The following is a 17,727-nucleotide window of genomic DNA, read 5'->3' on the forward strand; positions in this document are numbered from 1 at the left end:
GGAGCCCCACTAAAGATGGCAACGGGGCCCAATAGCCGATACTCGACGGGTATTTCATCGGAACGGGATAGGATCATATTTTTATCCACGGGTATCTAAATGGGTAAGAATCCATCCTGACGGGCATAGCGGGTACGGGAACGTTCCTTGTTTACCCGTCCTCGTTACCCGTTGGGGAATCCGACTATTTAAGCTGTCATGCGAGTATTAGGCCCAAAGAAACTCAACATAGGTATTTTGACCTAAATCTGAACAATCATATATATAGTTTGTGTGTTCTAGGAATCATAGTTCAATTTTTCCTCACCATCTTCGCCAGCAGCACAAGCACGCCTATCTCACGAGCGCTCGTGCCCCTCGCTTTCTCAGTTCGGTCTCTCTGCCATCTTTGCTCGTCCACCTCATAACTTCGCTCCTTCTCCTCGCCATCTCTAAGACTCCGACACTTATACCCGGGTGAAGAAGAAACGTCTCCGATTGCAAAGCTACGACCCCAAGTGTCCTTGTTTATCGGGTATGCAGTACCCGTCGGGTATCTGTTACCCGACCGATGCCTGACGGTTATAGGGATGGACAAAAATCTATACCCGAGATAGTTAATGAGGACGAGGACGGGATGAATTCTCCATAGCGGGGAAGAGAACGTTCCGATGATACGCGACGGGTATATCCCGATGCCATCCTTAAGCCCCACTCGAGAGACAAGTCTGGGCCTGGGCTTGGGCTCGTGTCGAGGAGAGCGGGCCGTGCTGCGTGTGCACTGCGGGCCAAATCCCCCGTGAGAGCCATGGAGTTCTTAGCCCAGTGCTCCCCGCAGTTTTTTTACGGGCCAATTCAAGATGGGCTGAACCGAGGTCCAGCTCCACTTGTTGAAGCTTACTGTGTGATGCGCTGCCATCATGTAAAAGATGATGATTCCACTAAAAAAAATGTAAAAGATGATGACGACTCATGAAGCAAGTGAAAGCCATTTATTTTTCCAGTTATCATCAGCTGTGCATGCACACTTGCAACTGCTGCCTTGCCATCTAAGGCACTCGTCGCCGGATCGGAGCAGACCACATGCACCGCAGTTGTTGCCCATGATGACGCATGATGGCGTGTCGCACAGGCATGTCATTTACGTTGTTATTATCAAGCAGAGGCTTGCCAAAAGCGTGAAGATATTGTGATAAAAAAAAGCACGAAGATATCTAATTGGCCATGTTCGCTTGAACTTATCAGACATACTGTTTCAGCGAAATAATAGTGTTTTTCTCTCACAACAAATCAGCATCGGCATCAGCCGTTTTTCCAGCCAGTCAAACAGGGCGAGAACCCACCAAACCCCATCGATTTCCTGGACAGAGTGGAGTAGAGTAGTATATTTAAAATGGAGACCTTGTGTTTCATGCTCGATCGAAGACGATCTATCTATCTTATGTCTAGCCACCAATAGCCATGATATATTTTCAGTTAAATTATCCAACGAAATCGATCCGCCATGCATGCTTGGTTGCCATGATTCCGGGCTGACCCATATAGCCCTCGCTGGTACGTTCATCGTTAATTATTCCTACTCGAAGTGGAAGCCGGCCTATAGTGTTTGACAATCATGATCAGAGCGTGAGTATAAGCCGTGGGAGGTATTCACTATTCAGGATTTCAGTGAGCTAGGAGTCGATGTCCATGAACTGCGGCATGTGTACTCATCACTTCGCCCCGCTCCAGTGCTAAGTGCGTTGCATCATGCGCATTTGCCACCATGCCAACCGGACTACTCAATGAAATCCTGCCTGTCATCCGTCAAAGTAATAGTATCAACTGTTCAGAGGTCATAGTTAATATCCCTACATGCAAAAGTCTTGCTATGGCATTTCCCCGTTTCCTTTGCGCACATACGCATGGGCGGAGCCAAGAACTCAAGTTTTTGAATGTTAGGCGAGGGGGGCCATTAGTGTTAAATTTTCAAAATTTATTTGAATTTTAAAAAATTCAGTGAATATTTCACATTCATATGGAGGCCTGGGCCTCTGCTCGCCCCCCTTATCTCTGCCCCTACACATATGAATCTCAAACATTGTCATATCTCTCTCTCTCGAACTCCTATTGCAAATAAAACTCTATCCACTCTAAACTCAATATTGTTCAGTCCTCGTTTTATCAATAATTATATTTCTAAGCAGAGACAATACATACACATGATTACATTCAATGGCAAAGTATTTATGTTATATTAAGGGTCTATCTGGAACGTGGGATTTTCATAGGAACCATACAGAAATTTGCCAAGAATCATTTCAATTTCACAGGAAAAATATAGAAAACAGGAAAATAATCTCATGTTCCAAACACGGCTGTAAGTGGATTATATTTAGTGCTGAGTCAGGTATAGCTAAATGTTAGGCTCTTTAACCGGATCTCTATAAAAACAGAAACAATACAACAACATAGTGTCAAGGCTCATAAAGAGTTGTTTGCAGCTTTGGCTGGGTTTCAAACGGCTGGTGTCGTGGTTTGAGGGAAGAGTACCCATATACTAGCTTTAGCAATATAGGTTTTAGCTTAACCTTATTAACAATTTTAACAAATCTCACTGTATCTAGCATGGCATGTGATCTCATGACCATATTGTCTAGTAGATCCAGAGGCGGAACCAAAACTTTTGATCAAGGAGGGCCGAACAATAGGATGACACCTCGTAAACATAATAAATATGTACAGCAAGTGTATATCTCAATAGTTTATCAACGGTTTACATATATATTAAGTACTCATAACGAAAAATACAATATTTATCATAAAAAAGAGTGAACTAATAACTTTTTTTATTATGCAATTGAATTTTTTATAGGTATTTAACAAAATCTACTGTGCTGGGGGCATGGCCCCTGCTGGCCCCCTGGTTCCGCCGGTGAGTAGATCCAAGCAATCACTTTTGCGTCAGTACCGTCAATTTCCTTCCTTTTCCTTAAAGAAGAGGCGTTCGATTAATGAGTTATTAAGTCAGTGTGCACAAAAAAGGCTGAGCCATTCCAGCAAGAATCATTGGCATGAAGCTTCAGACATGCCTTTGTGCTCCTACATAAACCGATCATGGTTTAACACTACACACCAAGGCAAGCCGCGGCAACCAATCGGCACCTTAGCAAGTGAGACGCGCGCGCATCTTCAAACAAAGACGTCGTCATGGCACCTGCGGCCAATGGCGCGGACGACCATGAGCTGCCACTCTTCCACCCGTCCCCGTGCGCGCACTACTACGTGCAGAGTCCCTCCGCGGCGTCGCACACGCTCAGCCACCCGGCGTCCGACTCCATGGCGCTCATACTCTCCCCCTTCCCGAACCTCCACCACGACGCGGACGCCCGCCACTCCAGCGACGGCCGCGACCACGACCACGAGGAGGCCTCGCGCCTGACCCTGTCCCGCTACTCCTCCTCCCGCGGATCCAACAGCTCCTTCCCGGTCGGCGACAAGAAGCCCGGCCGCCGGCGGCAGGTGCTGCGGGTGGTGTCGGGGCGGTCATCAGGCCACCAAGATGATGGCGACGACGACGACAAGGACGACGACGCGGACGGCGAGGCCCAGAGGAGCGGGGCGTGGGGGTACGTGAAGCTGGACCCGGAGGCCCCCTGCTGCTGCATCGCGTTCCAGGTGGCGTGGAGGGTGTCGGCCAGTGCAGCGTTGGCGCTGCTCGTCTTCGTCCTGGCCACCAGGCCACGGCACCCTCAGGTGTCCTTCAGGGTTGGCAAGGTCCAGCGGTTCGCGCTGGGGGAAGGGCTGGACGGCTCGGGCGTGGAGACCAGCTTCCTCAACTGCAACTCCTCCGTCGACATGGTGATCGACAACTACTCCAAGGTCTTCACGCTGCGCGTCGCCCCGCCGCAGCTCGAGATGTCCTTTGGCCGATTCGTCTTCGCGATCTCACAGGCACGTCTCGTGCTCTCTCGTCTCGACTAATAACTGACAAGCTGAGCTAAGCTGTTCCGTACGTTCTTGCATTGCTATGCTGCTGCAGGGAGACGGCTGGTCACACGACGTCGGGCCACGCAGCACTTCGACGGTGAGGCTCTTCGTGGCGGCGCAGGACAAGCCCATGTACGCGGCGGGGCGCGGCATGCAGGACCTGCTCGACTCCAGCCACGGCCTGCCACTCACCATCACGGTCAGGGCGCGGTCCCGGTACCGAGTGGTGGGGAGCCTGGTCCGGCTGACGTACCGCCACGACTCCGAGTGCGTCGTGCTCCTCAGAAGGACGCCCAACAGGACCAACGGCATTAGTGCCGCTGCCGGCAGGGCCACGTCCACCTGCTCTGCCTTAAGCTAGAGTGCCCGATAGCTGCCGATGTCTCTTCTGCCCTTCGCGTAGGAGAATCCTGAATTTTGTTGACTTGCGGTGTAGCCGTGGTGTGCATTGGCCAATTCTTGGTGTTGACCGCGTGTGATCTAGAAACATGGATGTTGAGGTGTTGTCATGATGCGGTGCAATGGGCGAAGCGACCGCAAATCTGGAGAATTTGTCAGTCAAGCCGCAGCGCAAAAGGTAGAAATAAAAAGGGTATGGTTAGCGTCTGGACGCACATGCGCATCCGAACACTCGAGCAGTCCGTCTAGGTCCGTCTCGCTCCGACTCGCACATGCCCTCTGCCCTCGACGTTGCGCCCGCCGCTCCTTGGGTCTGGACAGCTGCACAGCCCGCCCTCGTCCGCCTCTCCTTGCCTCGCACGCGCACCCTGCCCCCATCGCTACGCCCCGCTCCTTCCCCCTGACACCCTCGTCTCTCTCTCTCTCTCTCTCTCTCTCTCTCTCTCCCCCCCCGCATGGGCGGGGCCCGAGAGCCAGCCCCCAGCTCGTCGCGTCCCATCCCCCGGCGCTCGGGCCATGCACTCATCACTCCCCGTGCCCCCGTGAAACACTTGGATGCAACATAGGTTTGGTATAGATGAAACATTTGAAACATACTGTTGCAACATACATATGAAACATATGCAACATCCATATAAAATAATTGCAACATGTGTGTGAAACATATGCACCATCTAGATAAAATACTTGGAACATGTATGTGGAAACATATGCAATGTCAAGATAAACAGTTGCTGCAACATACTCCATCTGTCCTGTAATACAGTGCATTCTAAAAATTCTAAGACAACTTAAGGGAACACCCAAATGATGCATGTACCCATAGATTATTTCAGTTATAGAGTTTCTCCTTAAATCATGGTTTTCTTTTTAACAAACTTTGCCAAATCTAAACATAGTTATTATGTAGAATGCATTATATTTCAGTACAAATTTTAGAAGTCACAATGCACTATTTTTCAGGATGGAGGGAGTATGTCTGAAACAGATGAAATATTTTGAACAAACGCTTGTAACATACCTCTATAAACACTTGCAAAATATGCAACATGTGTAACATCCGATCTACTTTTGCAACATCCATATGTAACAATTGCAATATACATCTGAAACACTTGAAACATATATTTGCAACGTAGGGGAGGGGAAGGCCGGGGCCAGTCGATTCTGGTCGTCGAGGTGGGATCCGGCGACGAGCGGTGGTGCGCGAGCACCACCACCACCAGCACCGCCCTTTTGGCTCGGCCGGGCGGACGGCGCGACGCACGACCGAAGCGAGGAGCGAGGTGCAGGTGGGGCGCGACGGGTGGGAGAGAAGAGAGAGGAGCAAGCGGAACGTGGGGCGTGCGACGGCGCGGGAGCGAGCGAGCGAGCGAGTGGCGCAGGGTGGGGCGCGCGGTGGAGAATGCCGTAGCAACGAATAGAGTGAGGCGTGGCGTCCAGATGGGACAGACTCCCGTGGCCAAGCATTACCGAAAATCAAAACAGAAAAAAAAGGTCAACAAAGTTTTTAGACGTGCCTGATTTTTCACGGTGGTGGGCTTACAGAAGGCTTTGAACCCGCGATACATATCACCTCCGTAGATACAGTTTATCTCTAAAAATGAAACCGAGCGTGGTTTAGTGACCGTGAATCGTGATGGGCGGGTGGTGGGAATTTGGGATGAATGGTCTGTTCGCGCGGGGACATGGTGTCGTGGTCGTGGACGAAGCGCATCTCGGCCTTCGCCCGGAGCCCCGGACGGAAGGACGTGGCGCCGAACGCGCGGACACTCGCTAGCGTGCTTCCGGCATGCGCAGACCTCGGCGCGAGGCAGGGCGTTCACATGGGCATGTGTTGTTGCTTTTCTGGAGGCAGGGGCAATCCACGGCTTCGGACTCCGCCGCAGGGGTGAGCCCTTGGGCCTTGGCGAACCTGATCGTGGACATTGCCTTGTGCTGGCCTGCTGGGTGTGTAGTGTGTACGACTGACTGTACGCCCAGTGCGCGCCGAACAAAGCCACCGTCATCAGCGTTCTCTGCACGCAGTGGCGTCCACGGGTTCTCGGGCCTGCGGCAAGTCGCTGCACTCGTACGCGCTAAAGAAAGACCTCACAGAGTCACAGGCGAGCAAGTCGTCGGCAACGCGTCGACGACGCCTATGCCTATGCCAAGTGCGGGGACGCCCCGGTGTCGATCAGGGAGTTCGACGAGATCCCGGAGTAAGATCTGGTCCTTGTATCGTGGGCCGCCGGCGCTCTTCTCTTTGATGCTGCCGCCACGGGTCCGATCGGACCGTGCGGTGTGTTCCAGGCCCTGCTCCCAGCTAGCTGCCACGCCGGGTTGGCGGACCGGCCGCTGCTATTCCTGGACGCCATGAGAAAAGTGTACAGAACGGCGTGAGGCAACCAGCAGTTGAGAGAGGTGAGTCATGGAGTCAGAGGAGTTGCAGGCGTCGGAGGAGGCTAGCGGTTCTCATCTTCTGGAGAGGTCTTTTCACAGAGAAGTGGACGCCGGCGGGGGCACGAATGCTCTCAAAGTCCAAGTCACTGCCTGATGACTGCAACAAGGATTGAAAAAAAAATGCTGCCTATTCATGGATTGAAGCGGGGCGGATCCAACCCTACCGCCACCAGAAGCACGAAGCCTCTCCCCTACATATTTATAGGCCCCGTTCGCTTCGCTGAAATAAAAAGTCGAAACATTGTTCCGGCTGATTTGTTGTGAGATAAAAACACTGTTCTGGCTGAAAAAAAAAGCTAAAAAGTACGGATTATAAGGAGCGAACAGGCCCATAGTAATTGGAGTTTAGAAGAATGGACTAAACGTAGAAAATAAGATGGAGAAACCCATCCTGTATCCTAGCATATGTTTCTAGATCTGCCGAAGCATAAATGTTCAGATAACCATCAAACAAGCAAAGTTTAGTCTTTAGTTGAACCAGATCAAGAGCAATTGCAAAGTTCGATACACAGTTACATGGACAGGTTCCGCAAAGATTTCTGTAGTGACGGATGATGACTCCAAAATGGCCGTTCACTGAATAGAGTGAAGGCAATAAGAAGCCAGGCTAGCCATCCAGATAAGAAAATCTACCTTCTTCGGGAAAATACTGAGTGGAAATATCTTCCTAGGTTGAATCGCGAAATCAACCCTTCCCTTCCCTTTTCAAAAGGACAAGGTGGTGATATAGATGGGCACTACAAATTAAAGTTTTTAAATATCCCTAACAAAAATCTATAAATGTAGATGAAATGATGATATATAGATGCAGACCATAAAGTTTCAAGAACAAACTCAATTTCATTTATTAGATATGAGATTGACAAATCATGGACACAAAGTGGAGAGACAGGTAGAAACAATACATGTGTTATCTTCTGTCGGTTGTATTTGGTCTTAAAATTTTACATGCTTCATGCTTATCACATTTCCTTTACATGTATGGATTTAGACACAAAGTATGTTTTTATGTTGTTTGCACTTAATACAATCCCTTCGTATAGATCTCCATATATGTACAATACCACCAGTCCTAGGTACAACTTACAAGTTACTGTACCAATCTACTCATGAGGTCCATGTAACCATATTACAGTAAACAATGATGCTTCGTAAGTTTGTATATGCTCCGCACAAGGCAACCGATTATCCATACTGAATATCTCAGACTAGATGAAATCTATCATACCGTAGATATAGCCTGATCCAAACATATACAGGAAAAGTGTTCGATCATACATATACCACCTCTGACAGCATAGCTACAGCACCATAAAAATAGTGGTGTTACCGTACCCTGAAAATTCACACATAATGAGTATTACTTCAACATTACGAGTGGATTTGCACTGTAAATACTTGATAATAGCTGTTCAGAACCTAGTTCTGACTTCTGAAGTTGTAACAATTGAATTGTTGTCAAGAACCTACACAGCAACTAAGTTGCAGAACCCATGACTAGAAACCTATATCACAACGTCATGCGGTAGAGAATAAGAATTTTAAGCCTTAAATTGCAAAGTATAACAGCAATAAAATGATGGTATAATTGATGGTCAAAAACCTTGTGATCATTAAGTTCTTCCTAAATTTAGCAGCCAGACTAAAAACAACAAGAACAGCATAAACAACTTATTAAAAGTGAAGGACAATAGAAAAGAGTTAGCAAGCACGTACCAAAGGCATCTATTTAGCACCAACTTGTTTTCATCTGATGCCAGAAGTTGATTTAGAAGACCCATACAGTGGAAAATCCTTGAAACCTCTGCCAGTACAGGTCCATCACACCTATTTAATCAATGATAACGAGCTATAAAAATCAGCTGAGCAATATACTTGACTACTGATGACTGAAGGGCAATACGTTGTTGAGGTAGTCACAAACACACTGTCCTACATACATGCTCTTCTAATCATTCAATACAATGAATGGGCATCCCGAAACCTTTCAATTGACATCAAAACTTATTTACATCCTAATGTCAGTTTAGAGTTTTGACCGGAGTGGGGAACATACCAAAATGTATCATGCTATACAGTATAAATGTAACTGAGAAAACTAAAGTCAACGGTATTTAACATATAAAAAAATCTACTGGAAAGAAAAGCACAATGCAAAATTAATGACGGATTAAAATTCAACAACTGTGTTGTCTATAAGGGAAGACAATCTTAAGCCAAAGAGCATACCTTTAGGCTCATCATGATAATCTTGTTTGGACTGCTTGAATCTTTGTGCCACATAAAGTGGTTCATGGTAGCCATAGCTTAGTTCTAGTTCCTCCTAACCTGAAAAGCTAGAAGGACCTGACGTCATGTATACAAGCTAATAAAGCATATAAACAGGACAATTTGTTGTCATCAGTCCCAACTGACCTGGTGCAGGTTGAGTAGTTCAATGTATTACTGGACAGCTAGTTGAATAGCTTTGGGAGGATCAGACAGCAAACTGGATTTTTGCATGATTATACAGTTACATCACTGGCTGACTTGTGCTGTTTGCTGGAGAGACATTCCAGCATACTATCAAGTATAAGAGAAACTTCATAGAAAGTCTCACTCTTACAGTACCCCTCCCAGCAAAACATCCTAACCAATGAATTAAATAAGCAAACATCTAGCACAAGACCTTTAGATCGCATTGCACGGAGCAGGGTTAGTAAATATTCCCATCCTTTTGCTTTTACCAACCAATTATTCAGGCGAAAAAAATGATCAGGAACCAAACATCCTTCTGAATATTCAAGAAAAACTTCGATTGCTGCACTAAACTCTTGCTTTTTGCAGAAACTGTCAATTACCATACCAATGGTAAAGTTGTTTGGAGAAACATTTCTACTGGTCATATCCATATAAGTTTGCAACATTTCATGGAGATCACCAGCCATGCACAAACCATGAATCAAAGTATTGAATGCCACAGCATCATATTCAATTCCCTTATTATCCAATAGGCATTTTGCCACCTTGAACTTCCCAGCCCTACAGAGGCTCCGGATTGCAATAGTGAAACTAAACATATCTGGCCCAATTCCCTTCTTTACAAGATCAACCAACAGCTTAAGGGCTCTAGCAAAATCACCAGCGTCGCAAAGCCTACTCATCAGAGTGTTATAGCAGAACACATCAACATTCCAGTCGAGTTCTTCGCTGTATTCCAGCAAGGACACTGCTTCTGAAAACATTGAATCACGGCACAAGCAATCAAAGAGAATATTCACAGTCTCAACGGTCATGGACACTCCTCTGCTAAGCATAACATCTACTTGCCGGAATGCCTCATCCAAGAAACCCATTCTGCACAGGGCAGACATGTAAATATTATAGGTAACAGCATTCGGCGTCCACCCCTTCGCCTCACTCTCCCCTAAAATTCTTTCTACCTTGCCGAATTCCCCTACACGACAAAGCCCCTGGATGAGCACACTGTATGAGATGACATCCGGTGCGCACCCGACTTGGATCATGGTATCAACTAACCTCTCTGCCTCGAGGACTCTGCCCTGCTTACAGTACCCGTGCAGTATCGCGGTGTAGGAGCGGACAGTGGGGCAGACGCCTTCCTCTAGCATGATGTCAAGGACGCCCCATGCCTCGTCCAACCGCTGGGAATCGCAGAGCATCCAAATGAGGCAGTTGTACGTGGCAGCGTCAGGGGCGCACCCCATTGCGGCCATGGTTCCGAAGAAGGCGCGGTACACTGACTCGGATGGGGCAGCGTCGATGGACTCAAGCAGCACGGTGAAGGCGGAGGTGGTTGGTCCGAGGCCGGAAGCAAGGAGGGAGAAGGCGTCCAACGCGGCGCTTTTGCTGCCGGAGGCGGCGAGGGAGGAGATGAGGGTGGTGAAGAGTGGCGCGGTAGGCCGGAAAGGAAGGGAGCGGAAGAGGCGGAGAACCTCGTCATGGCGGCCGGCGCGGGAGTAGGCGGACATAAGGGAGTTGTAAGCGGTGGGGGTGAGAGCTGCAGGCACTGCGCCGGCCGGCGGCGAGGCTGGGCGCGAGCGGGTGTCGGCGAGGGAGGCGACAGCGGATAGGAAGGAGGTGAGCTTGCGGTCAGAGGGACAGCGGCGCGGTAGCGAGGGGCGGAAGGGCATAGGAGGCGGCGACGGCGGCGGGCACGGGCAAACGGCAGGGTTTTGGCCGAGGGATAGTTTTGGGGAATTTGCAGTTTCCGTCTCGAACGGGCTGCTGGTTCGTTGGGCCGGGCTGGTCAGTTGGATTTCAGCCTCTATTGACTTTTGGGCCATATCTTTTTTTTTTTTGAAAAATCAACGTTTACATTTTCCCTTGTAGTACGAGGACCATGGTGCTGTTTGGTTCACAAAAGGGTTTGGAACGGCAATGGAACTCCTTCCCAGTTCCCACCGCTACCTGTTGCAAAGCAATTGATACCGCCATTTGTTTGGTTCAGCGAAAGGAACGGAAACTGCATTAGGGAAAAGAGTGCATCGACGAAAGAACACACGCACATTGATCTGATCCTCCTTGATCGAATTGGTACAGGTCGTCTTCTCCCCATGCCCCTCTCGCAAAGCTCTCCTTTTCACTGAAAATCCCATCAAAATCAACAACACAGTCTACGGTTAGGGTTTGAAGAAACTGTTGGTGTCAAAGGAAGAGGAACCGGAGAGAGGGAGAAGGGATGGGATGCATCGTACTCACTGTCGAAGCCGGGCCGGAGCCGGAGCCGGAGAAGAGACTAGCGGAGGAGATGCGGCGCGAGAGAGTCGAGCGGAGCGCTCCGCGATGAGGACGGAGGCGGCGGCGTCTCGAGTCTCGACTCCGACTTCGGGAACGAAACGATTAGCGCGGTCAAAAGGGAGGGGGTAACGTTGTTATACTGGATACTTGTGTAATTCAGAGTGCTTGTAACATGTTAATGTACCTAGCTATTATCTAATATAATTCTTCATTTGTCGCAAAAAAAACGATGTTATACTGGGCTGCAATCATTCACGGTGCAATCTATTACGGGTCGGTCTATCCAAAGTCCAACAACGCTACCTGTTTACACCGTGAATGGTTACTGGCCTCAAATCATCGAACCAAACAACTCCCATATCTTTCCAAACCTTTCAAGAAAAAAAACTCCATACTTTGCCCTCAAAAGAAAAAAAAACATACTAGAACCAATTTGTTCCTCCTATAAAAAAACCTCCAGAAACCTTAATCGTCGTTCCTCTAAAGTACTAAAGTCTAGAACTATATATATACAACTATAAAAACATCTTTTTACGTTGCTGCTTTTTTTGCCGCAAAGTTTTCACATCAAAAGTAGGATCTAAGACCCACCAAAATGTATGAAACTTTTTTTTTTCAGCATACATAAAAAAAGTAAATTGTACCCACTACATCATAGAACAACTTAGCAAGTTGGTGCACATATTGGTTCAACAACCCGTAAACTGCTTACATAAGGGGTTCTTTGGTGGACCTTCACCACCCGCTTCCGCGGCCGCTTTAGCCTTTGCTCTACCAAGTAGGGACAGCTCCGCCCAGCTCCACACACGAAGCCACGAAAAACACACTCTCACAGGGGTTTGGTGGATGGTGGAGCTGGAAAAACTAGCTTTCATACGCTCCTTATCGAGGCACGTGGGGGTAGACGTCGATGCCCTTATCCACCGGCTTCCTCCTGGCTCCTGCGGCATGGTGCAGGAGACAGAAGAGGGCATGGAGATTCCGGCGAGAAGGCGCAGCGTAGAGGGCGCGTGGCTTCTGCGGCATGGCATAGGCGAAGGAGGAAGGAGCGGCGATCCGATGAGATAGCGCAGTAGGATGGCACGGTGAAGGGGTGGTGTGGGGGCGGCAGGATGACATGGGGGCGTCGGGAGAGCGTGCATAGTGGAGGTGACGATGAGCATGAGGCAGTGCACATGTGGTGAAGGCAGCGATGAGCGCAAGTGCATGTGGTGGAGGCGGGGAATCACGGAATAAGGTGGAGAGAGAAAACATAAATAAGAGAAAAAATAAAAGAAAAAAGAGGGGGGGGGGGGATAAAGAAAAAAAGAGAAAGGTATTATGGACTTTTCACCTTCTCCAACAACTTAGAAGAAGTTGTTTTACCAAATATTTTTCTAACTAGTAAAGCTGAAGCCAGAAAAGTTATTTCTTGAAGAAGCTACAACTGGAGTTGTTTTGATAAGAGCTTAAGCTTACCAAACGGTCCCTAGGCATAACACACTTCGCAAATCAATGCATATCCAGTCCTAACAATTCTATCGTGCCATAACGTACTCATCAGCTAATCTTTAGGATTAATGGACGATCTAGCCAGCATAAACGTCGTCCCGTCAAACATGAAACGATACTGAATTGGTTGTACGTTACGCTGAATTTTTTTATAGAACAGTTTGGACCAGGAGCACACTGGGAACAACGGATTTACCTACCTGTCAATCGTGAAACCTGATAATAATAACCAGTAACAACCTTAAACTCTTGGAAATGTCGACATTACCTTTTCGTGCAAAGCGCAGCGACGAAGGATGGTTTGCATTACGGAAACCGTCTCTTTGCCAAGTGTTTTTATATTTACCGAGTGTAGTTCTTTGGATACTCGGCAAACAAATTCTTTGTTAAGTGCTACGAAAAAAACACTCGGTAAAATAATTGTACTCAGCAAACAAACTCTTTGTCGAGTGCTGCAAAAAAAAAAACACTCCGCAAAGAAGTAAGTTTGCCGAGTGTTTTTTTACACTCAACAAAGAAGTAAGTTTGCCGAGTGTTTTTTTTGCACTCGGCAAAGAAATAAATTTTTTCCCTCTTGTAACTTTGAAACTTTTTCTACACTCCACATAGAACATGTGGTACTCCATGTTAAAATTTAGTATATTTCTAGATCTGTTTGCTATATTTAATTAATTTATTGCATTTCAACCAATTTTTTGAATCAAGTCAAATTTGAAACGCAAGTGATTCAAATAATAGAATAAAATGAGTAGAAAAATGATATTTATGTTATTGAGTCCGGTGTAAGGCCTTATCCGCGAAATAAAAAGAAATTTTGAACATCTTGTTCATGAAACACGACCACAAACGTGTGGCCGAATGATTTTTAAATTCTAAAAAACGCAAACGAAGTCTGAAAATCATGAGATTTGTCATGATGTGATGATATCATACGTGGAGGCTGTGGTAAAAAATTGAGAAGGTTTCACATAATTTATCACGTATGATGTTTACAAACCGAAGCATCTCAGAAGAAGAATCGTAGCGTTGAGAAGGGATATGTAAAATTTGAAGTCAAAGTTACGGTCGAATTGGGGTTTGACTTCAAAACTTTTTGTATAGGCAATAGAGAACATACATTGTTTCATGTGAAATTTTGGTAATTTTTTTTGATCCGTTTGATAATTTTAATTTATTAAGTGCAATTATAAAATTTTAATTGATATAAATTAAATTTGAGTTGTAACTGCATAAAATAATGGAATCGTATTCGTAGAAAAATCATATATATATTGTTGAGTCAATTTGACAAGGTATTTTCAAAGTACATCGAACAAAAAAAGAAAAACACGTTATGGAAAACAAGAAAATGAAAAAATAACTAATATATTTGCCGAGTGCCACAAACCTTGACACTCGGCAAAGCCAGCTCCACACTTGTAGGATCTCTGGAACATCTAGAGGGAGGTGAATAGATCTATAAAAATTTAACTCAAACCAAAATCAAATTCACCTATGGCACTACCACACCTGCAGGAGAGATTAGTTCACAGTTCAAAATCTACCCAACGAAATTTAGATTGGGTAAATTTCTTAGCTTTCTATAGGGTAGTAGATCACAGATCGATAGCTAACAGTGGTGGGAACACCACACACAAGTAGATGAGCTTTAAACTCTAGAAATCATCTCAATCAACAATATGTCATGCAAGTACTGTAAATCAAGCACAAGTGACACAATGATTTATCCTGTGGTTCGGCTTACCAATAAGGCTTGCCTACCTCCACATTATTAAGGTTAGCCATTAAGGCTTAGAGCTTTTTAGCCCTTTCTTGTTCTCAAGTCAAGAGACTTAACTCTTAAGATGAGGAGTGGGTTTACTAATTTTAAGAGATAGTTATAAACCTTTCAGGGCTGCCACATAAGTTGGCAAGCTTCATAGGCGACGCTCTAGCCGGCTAGGAGCCAAGCTCCAAGAGTAACAAACACAACCGCCGACCAAAATATGAACCAAGTGCTCTTTAGAGTTTGGAAATTAATGGAGCTGCTCTCTAATCGAGTTTTAGACCCTTATCCCTCAAGGATTGATGGGAAAATCAATGGATTTGCTTGGGAGCTTGAGGTCAACAATGGAGTGAGTGAGTGAGAGAGAGAGAGCTCCTACTCTGTTTTTGGCATGCTGAAGTGATGAAGAAGAGAGTTGGTTGTTGTTGGGGAGGAAGGGGAAAGGTATATATATACCCCCAGCTCTCAATGGTCATTTAAATCGTAGATAGCCATTGGAGAGGAAAGGAAAAGGTGTATATACCCTCAGCCCACAACAGACACCGCACCCAAAAGATCAGGCGAGATGAAGCCCGCTGCCTCGAGGTTGGGCGAGACAGAGCCCACAACTTTGGGGTCGGGCAAGATGGATCCCGCGACCTTAGGGTCGTGTGAGACGATCCCACGACCTTGGGGTCGAGCGAGATGAATCCCACGACCTTGAGGTTGGGCGAGACGGATCTTGCACCAAGGGGTCAGACGAGACAGATCCCACACCCAAGGGGTCAGGCGAGACGAATCCCGTACCCAAGGGGTCAGACGAGACGAAGCTTGCACCTAAGGGTCGGGAGAGCCAGAGCCCACGACCAAGGGGTCGGGCGAGCCTCTCTTCAAGTGCAGTAGTGCCGCACCACACAAGGCAACAAGAGTAATAGTGAAGTGTAGACTATCTTGGTTGTGAATCCAAGAATGCATGTAGTTGTTTGAGCACTTGGTAGCACATATTAGCTTAAGCATTGTGCCTCTTTTATAGTATGGCTTTTCCTATACTCAAATTTAATATATAAAAAAATTTAAACCTCCTTTGAGTTTGAAGCCATCTATATTTATAATTTGGGGGCTCCTCCATTTCGTGTAGCATCCTCGAATATAAATTTCCTGCTTGTCATCTCGATAAATCTCATTAGTTCTCTAATTACGAGGTTATTATCACCAATATCCATAATTAGGGCTTGATTGCACTTTCAATCTCCCTCTTTTTGGTGATTGATGACAACCTAATTAGAGCTTACAAAATATATGAAATAAATATTGAGACTTTCGAGCCATGGGTGTAGAGACTCTCCCTAAGTATATGAATAGATAATTGAATTCTCAAATTGATATTGGAGGCCAAGATTCATATTTTAGTGAAAATAAAGGGGCTCCCCCTACATCCATGCTCGTATGGGGTGCTGCATACTGTGTTAGGTATGTAAAACGTGATGCAAATGATAGTTTATGCGCAACATGGTTTATTGTTGTAGCTGGGTGCAGCATAGCCGCACTTGCTGTAACAGCACAGATTAGAACAGACATCACACATCATGTGATACATATAAAGATATAAATTCTAGCACAATTGTATCACAAGCGATAGCATAGATTAATATATGTCCATATCCCACACAAAAAGTCAAATAATAGCATTATTTCACAATTTAGAGTTTTGAGTGACTCTCAAACTTTCCACTTGGCGAAGACTAACACTCATCGAATAGGACATGAAGCGCAACTGCTGATCATGGCGTCGAAAAGTTGTTGGACCCCTCTAATTTTCTCCCCCTTTGACATAAAGCACCAAAAAGAAGAAGAAATGAAGAAAAATCAACACTTACTCATCATCTCCCTGAATGTCCGTTCAATCAATATCATCACCTCCTGTAGCCCTATCACCTTCTACAGTAGTCCTGGCACCACCATAACCATCATCGTCATCAGAGTCAATACGTGCATGGCCCTGACGGTGAGTAGTGGTGGTGTAGCGAGTGGAACGAGTGGAACGAGTGGAACGCCTTGGCTCCTATCTCTAATGGTATCCCTCTAGGGTCTCATCCCAATCCGCTACTCGTCCCTACTGCTCCTCCTCCTCATTATCATCTGTAAGACCTCTGGTGTTACGAGCTTGCTTAGCATCAAGATTTAGACCTAAGAGGATTTATCAGAATGATTCTCTCGGATTTTAAAATTTAACTTATGTTTAAAAGTATCACTCGTGGTGAGTTATATTGAACTAACTAGTTGAGTAGTTCTTGGATGTTAGTTCAAAACTAAAAGTTATAATTTTCTAAGTCAGAAACGATAGACAATGACGTGTTAGCATTTAAATTCTAGCTAAATTTTTTAAACACTAACTTTATATTCTTGTATCGTTAGTTGCATCATGGTGAGTACTTTGGCATGGAATGGTCGTAGGATGGTCTAACGTAGCGGGGTTATCCCAAGAATTGCTCAAAACTCATTAGAACACACGAAGAACCACGTTCGATGTTCTGTTTGTGAACCGGCGTGCTACGCGACGAACCCGTCTTGGCCTTCTTGTATCTTTTTCCCTAGTCACTCTTGGGTCGTGCATGAGTGCTTCCCTAGTTAGCTGGTGACATGGACTTTGGGTTAGTGAAGTTGGCCAAACCTCAACCGCACTGTTTGGTAGCCTTGGCAACGCTTTAAAAAGTGTGTACATCACTGGTTTCAGCCATTTGGCGTTTGGCCACGGTCACCACGCGTATCAGTGTGTTCTGCCGTGTCTGGCCATGCCATGGCCTAGCTATCGGCTGGGCGCCTGGCCGAGCCAACCACCATCGCTGCACTACCGTCACCGAGCGTCTGATCGCTCTCCTGCCGCGCCTTGCCCCGCTGCCCCGCTGACCAGCCTTGTGGCCATCGACTGCACTCCGAGCCCGGCATGGTCGTAGCCGCTCCCT

At 46.5% G+C, this 17,727-nt stretch overlaps 2 protein-coding genes across 3 annotated transcripts; one reads left to right on the forward strand and one right to left on the reverse strand.

The window, feature by feature from the left end:
- The first annotated feature begins 3,112 nt into the window (after window positions 1–3,112).
- Window positions 3,113–4,536, forward strand: LOC136503975 (uncharacterized). The gene is made up of 2 exons (XM_066498880.1): window positions 3,113–3,916; window positions 4,005–4,536. Exons 1-2 carry the CDS (start codon window positions 3,169–3,171, stop codon window positions 4,307–4,309), a joined length of 1,053 nt encoding a protein of 350 aa, XP_066354977.1. The 5' UTR covers window positions 3,113–3,168; the 3' UTR covers window positions 4,310–4,536.
- A 3,254-nt stretch (window positions 4,537–7,790) lies between these two features.
- Window positions 7,791–10,939, reverse strand: LOC136503985 (pentatricopeptide repeat-containing protein At1g09900-like). Of its 2 annotated transcripts, none has more exons than XM_066498890.1 (4): window positions 9,205–10,939; window positions 9,019–9,117; window positions 8,506–8,616; window positions 7,791–8,125 (listed from the first exon to the last, which is right to left on the reverse strand). In XM_066498890.1, exon 1 carries the CDS (start codon window positions 10,920–10,922, stop codon window positions 9,294–9,296), a length of 1,629 nt encoding a protein of 542 aa, XP_066354987.1. In that variant the 5' UTR covers window positions 10,923–10,939; the 3' UTR covers window positions 7,791–8,125; window positions 8,506–8,616; window positions 9,019–9,117; window positions 9,205–9,293. The 2 variants fall into 2 exon arrangements, with proteins under 2 accessions (XP_066354987.1, XP_066354991.1); XM_066498894.1 differs by having other exon boundaries at window positions 9,019–9,125.
- Window positions 10,940–17,727: the final 6,788 nt, after the last annotated feature.

Source organism: Miscanthus floridulus, chromosome 1 (genome assembly GCF_019320115.1).
Source record: "Miscanthus floridulus cultivar M001 chromosome 1, ASM1932011v1, whole genome shotgun sequence".
Lineage (NCBI taxonomy): Eukaryota > Viridiplantae > Streptophyta > Magnoliopsida > Poales > Poaceae > Miscanthus > Miscanthus floridulus.

What these genes read in the sequence shown, in the direction of transcription:
- LOC136503985 (XM_066498890.1), bottom strand. Translation starts at nt 10,922, where the DNA reads ATGCCCTTCCGCCCCTCGCTACCGCGCCGCTGTCCCTCTGACCGCAAG.
- LOC136503975 (XM_066498880.1), top strand. Translation starts at nt 3,169, where the DNA reads ATGGCACCTGCGGCCAATGGCGCGGACGACCATGAGCTGCCACTCTTC. An exon ending in CTTCGCGATCTCACAGGCAC is followed by an intron (nt 3,917 to 4,004) that starts GTCTCGTGCTCT and finishes TGCTGCAGGGAG; the next exon opens with ACGGCTGGTCACACGACGTC.